This window comes from Montipora foliosa, chromosome 2 (genome assembly GCF_036669935.1).
Source record: "Montipora foliosa isolate CH-2021 chromosome 2, ASM3666993v2, whole genome shotgun sequence".
Lineage (NCBI taxonomy): Eukaryota > Metazoa > Cnidaria > Anthozoa > Scleractinia > Acroporidae > Montipora > Montipora foliosa.
The window spans coordinates 17,255,334-17,260,692 of record NC_090870.1 but is presented as its reverse complement, the minus strand read 5'-3'; the positions used below and the strand labels follow the sequence as shown (position 1 = coordinate 17,260,692).

At 37.0% G+C, this 5,359-nt stretch overlaps 1 protein-coding gene across 2 annotated transcripts in view; it reads right to left on the bottom strand.

Moving 5' to 3' along the window:
- Nucleotides 1-3,363: 3,363 nt before the first annotated feature.
- Nucleotides 3,364-5,359, bottom strand: part of LOC137992576 (peroxidasin homolog) — a 30,510-nt gene continuing 28,514 nt past the window's right edge. For both annotated transcript variants that reach the window (XM_068837972.1, XM_068837973.1), the window contains one exon: nucleotides 3,364-4,470. In XM_068837972.1, the coding sequence (XP_068694073.1) occupies nucleotides 4,403-4,470 (68 nt within the window). In that variant the 3' untranslated portion in view covers nucleotides 3,364-4,402. The remainder of the gene's footprint in view (nucleotides 4,471-5,359) is intronic.

The following is a 5,359-nucleotide window of genomic DNA, read 5'->3' as shown; positions in this document are numbered from 1 at the left end:
GTTATCGCCACAATTCTTTCTCATACTAAAGTTTTCCAACCACCGAACAAAAAAGTCTTTGTTGTAATAATCCCTTGGTTAATGACGATGGGTGACGTCACGGCTGACCGAGAGGCTTTGAAAAACTTGAGCATTTATTAAATAGAACGATTCAAAGTTTTAAAAATGGTGTGATATTAACAAGTTGCTTATCTGACGCGAATATTGTATATGACTTATGAAAGGTCAGCATTGAAGTATTAATGTACACTAGGTACACTACGTAATACGTGATTTAAGACATTTTAACCAGGTAAATCGAAAGAAACATTTATTTAAATGAAGAGAAATCTGATATTGATTAATAAAACACTTCTTGTGTTTTCCCATCATGAATTATTGATGAGTTTTATGGGAGTAATTAAAATAAGCTCAATGATCATTAAATCCGCAAGGAGAGAAGATGCTTCGATAAGTTCAGTCAACTCTCGTTTTTCCGGACACACTCAAGGAAGCCATTTAACTTGCAGTTGGGTTGTATTTCCTTTCGAAGAATCCAAGATTTGAAATCCAAAGAAAGTTGACCCTCAACCATCTCATAATGCTAGGCAAATATTTTCTATACATTAACGCGCTAAATAATACTAAATTCGTTTTCAGCGACTTTATCTCATTGGTGCAAGATAAAATGCAAACCGAAAAATACATTGCGGCCACGCTGGATGGTGAAAGGGAATTTCGACAGAAGTGGAAATTCTTTCTCACCAGTTAAGGCGTGCCTATAAACAATTATTGGATGAGGTTTTTGTGATATCCAGAATAATCAAGGTCGAGGTAAGGGTTATCAGCCGAAGCCGAAGGCTGAGGCTGATAACCCTTACCGAGACCTTGATTAATGTATAATCTGCAGTTATGACGTCACGGGCGCTGATTTCGAAAATTCACTGTAGGCTTTCGGCCAATCAGGAAAGAGATAGTGAGCTCAATGTATAATAATGAAGTATATCGTACGTCTTCTAGTAGCGTAATGTGTAAGTAGGTTAGGCCATAATAAGTATATGAAATAATCAAATATAACACAGTTTTTAATAATAATAGATATTAATTATAATCAACGTAAAAAGCGTATGTGAACATCGCACTTAAGGCTGTACGTAGAGTACTGTAAATTGGTTATATGTAATGCTTAGATTGTATAACAGCAGGTAGATATTGTAATGTGTTGATATGTAAATGGGCAGTTTGTGTCCTGTAAATTTTGTGTAATTGTAATTGTTGTGAAAAAATTATATAAAAAAAAAAAAAGAAGAAGAATCCAATTCCAGATTTACGGTTTTGCGATCTGCGCTGTTCCATTCACAAAGGATCCGCTATTAATCAGTCGAACCAGCATTTTTTTCAGCTTGACCAAACTCATTCGCTCCCCTTTTCGACTCTTTGCCACTGTTTTACCAAAAAACACCAGTAAACGTGTAAACAAACGTCCCAGATAATATTAATTATCTCTATATTAATCATTTAAAAGTAAGCATTTCAAAAGTTCCATTGATAATGTTTACAGTGTAATTTGCTGTATACAAAAGCGCTGAAACAAGTATCTTGTTCAATTTGAGTTCACATTTAGCCACAATTTCGTGCGGCTTTGTCCGTCAAACTGGTTTCAGTTTAATATTAAGTTATAAGCTAAACGTTTTGAGGAAATTCTTGAGAGGCCGCGATGATTAATGAACGCATTTATGAAAGGTTACCAAGGTTACAGATCGAATTCCGTATTTCCCGTTGCTTTCGGCCGCAAAATCTGGCAAATCTGGTATCAAAAATCCGTTTTTGGATTCGCCGAAAGTAACACACCCTAATATTAGTCACCGTAATAGTGGGCTGTGAGGAAAAAAAGTGCTGGTAACATGCATGCAATAAATAATTTGGACTAATGTTGGGTTTGGGTTAATGTGGTAAATGCCACTTATACCAATAACGGTAAAGTTAACAAGCAATGCCGTTCTTCGATTTTCGCGCTGAACAACAAAACACAACGGCAGCCTGAAGGCTTGCAAGACTGGACGAACTTATCAACACTGTGTACCGAAACTGTTAACGGTCTTTGAGAATGGAGCACAAGGGCTTGATCTCTCGTGAAGCGCGGGAAGAAAAATGCGCAAGCAAGGACTATTGTGCAGACAATTAAGGAGTTGATGTGAAAATGCACCTTTCCAGGAGTCTTTTAAAGTGTATTTTGACAAATTATGAAGAGCAGACTGTAATTTTACACAATTATGTTATATGAAAAGTACACGATTTTTGCTTTAGCGAGAGGCAAAGCAATAAATTAAAATTGTCATTTTGGTACCACAAAAATGTCCGTTAAATAACTCCGTCTCCGTCATCTCCAGTCAAACCTCCATAGCTTTCGCCGGGGATCTGGATGTTTAGGTATTCTTAACATCAAAATATCATCTATAGCCAACTGAATTGTCAACAAAATGTCTAAATTAAGGCATTATTTGTCAACGGAAACATACTTATTATAATTAAGTCTACCCTTGTATTTCCTACAGAATAAGCGTAGGGCACACAAAAGACCATAAAAAAAAACGTACCTAAACGTATGGTAAGGATTCAGCGGTTGCCCATCCTTGACAAAATCCATTAAGTATTTTGACTGTGTGCAGAATGTTTACCGTCTGCGAGAGTCGAAATTAGTTCATGCATGGCACAAAAGAGGGTCTGAATGCACTGTGACAATGTCCAAATATGGTCAAAGCGCGCTCAATATTCGTCGTGCGTACTCAACGTGTATCCTGCGATATACGTAATTTTGTGTGTCGCGGAGAAAAATGGTAGTTTTTCCAGCTTTTTTTCCCCAATAAACGTAGAAAATTGTGCTTTGTCATCGATGTGTTGAATAATAAAACAAGTATCCTGCTCAATCTTGATCCACCTTGATACTAAGCCAACTCGGCCTACGGCCTCGTCGGCTAAGTATCAGGCGATATTCCGTGCGGTTTTCACAAGATAATAGTTAATTATCATTGTTATGTAAATATTCAGCCAGAATTCAAAATATACTTAACAACTTGACATGTTAGGTCAGTGGTGAGGACAGGGACAAGTAATCCCAAGGTTTACAGTGGATCAGAGTTCAAGGAAAGCTGCGAATGACAGTACGAAGGGATAGAAAGAGGAAAGCAGGGACGAAAAGGAGCAAGGACGTGAGCGATGTGGGCAAATAAGAGAAAGGGAAGGGGAAAGGAAGAGAGAGAGAGAAATAAGATACCATTTTTCTTCATCCCTTAAGTACAAATTAGTCGTATACCCCTGGGTATACGAATTGTTCTACAAAATAGCACGAATGCATAATTAATTTATTCTGCATGCACAATGAAGTAAAGACCTGTACGGAAATCATTCCGTTTTTAATTATCTGAACTTTCTCTTACATAGCATTTTTAACCAACCTCCTTCAACTATCGACAACAAAGAATAAGGACCGAAGGAAAAAACAGCATGCTTTTAAAATTACCATACTGCTTATATGGTCCACTTGTTTTCCTTGTATGCTAATATCTTCCCCTCACAATTTAAACCTTTGTTCGGACTCCCGAGGGACACGCTTTAAAACTCGCAGCACGCGTTTTCTGTTTTGACGTGTTTTAATATGCTAGTAGCGTGTAGCTATGGGAAAGATATTCAGCCGAACAGAATCTTCAAAAGAAAAAGGCCTTAACTAATGTAGGCAAAAAAATCTGCTTCCTTTTCGCAATCGATATTTGGAAAGGCTTTTCGTCTTCTCCAAAAGACTCATTTAAATATATTTCGTTATGTATTGCCAACACAAACTATAAGAAGTAAATTTATCTTAGCTGGGTATAGAAAAAGAAGTCGCAGTATATTTTTTAACTGGTATTCACCAGATTCCTATTTTATATCTTAGTAAAATGTGTGGGAGCTAGGAAGAAAAAAAAACAACTAGATAATATAGCCTCCCAGTTCACACTTTATCTGCGAAAGTTCATTTTTTTCGCTTAGCACTATCGTTAATGTTGTTCTAAAATTAACTACTTACTTCAAAAAGAACTAATTAAAATACCTCTAGACTTATTGACGTAAAATATCGCCATAAAGCATTTTTTCTAACAAGTAGTGACTGTCAGTGAACTCTACCTACTGTGCATAAATTCTGCAGCCATGAATTGAAAAATGAAATCTAAAGTGGCAAGGTGATTAACCATGTGTTTTACATTCCTAAATTTAAAGCTTGCAAAAGAAAAAAAAATACGGGTACTTAAGTTTTCAATATCAAAAGAGCATTTCTTTCATCAGGCATCGATGAAAACTACATTAGTAAAAATCACTGTCAAGAGGTCTGGTCAGCGAGGACGTCCGGCCTTGGTCCCGTAGCAGAATGGTGCAGACCTCCTGTGTTTTAAACTGTCCCCCAAATCCACAAAAGGGTAGGGAAAATTGCTGCCAAGCAGAGAGAAGGTGAAGTCGCTAGAACAATAACAAAAAGAAGTAATTAAAAACACAACGGTTACGAGATTAGCAATTAACGTATGAACAGAGGCCCATGACTAGGAGCGTACATTTTCATTGTATTTGTGTACCAGCGGTTTTACAGATCGAGTTTTGACCTTTCCAGCTAATCACAAGTCTTGCGTTTGCAATTAATACCCATATTGGATTGAAAATTGAGAACTCGTGCAAGCCAAATCTTATTTCAGAATTCCTCTAAATATGGCTCGACCTGTGAAAATGCGGGTTCATAGTCCTGGTATTGCAGTTGTAGCCTCATGATTATGCGAACCTAGCGTGAATCGTTTCTGTTTCAACTGCTAATAAAAAGTAATTTGATCGTTCCAGTTACTTAAGCATCTTACTTACTGCGATTTTCATAATTTTGCGGAATCTTACCTTCAAGCGCTAGGCGTCAAACTGTGTTTTGGCTTCCATCAATCAAATTTCCGAACATAGCCGGGAAGATCGACCTTGCCTCCGGAAAGTGAATAGGAGTTTCTGTTCAGTTCACAGCTCAAACACCATTATGATATGTTTTTAGACATTCTTCAGTAAAAAGATTCGTACAGATTTCATCGCTTTCCATCGGAGTTGAGTTTGAATATATGAATGTACCGTGGGAACCAAAGGTGCTGATTAGTGGGTTAGTCACGCATCATTTGGTTTCGTCATCTGTGGTTGGCGTCGGAAGAGGGTGCTAATGGGGGTACCCAATTGTCAGTTAACTACTAATTTTTCGGCTAATTGTCAGTTAACTACTATTTTTTTGGCCAATTGTCAGTTAACTACTAATTTTAGTTATCTATTAACTTTTATTATCTCAGCGATAATAATTTATTCACAACCCGAATTTTCTTTACTTCAA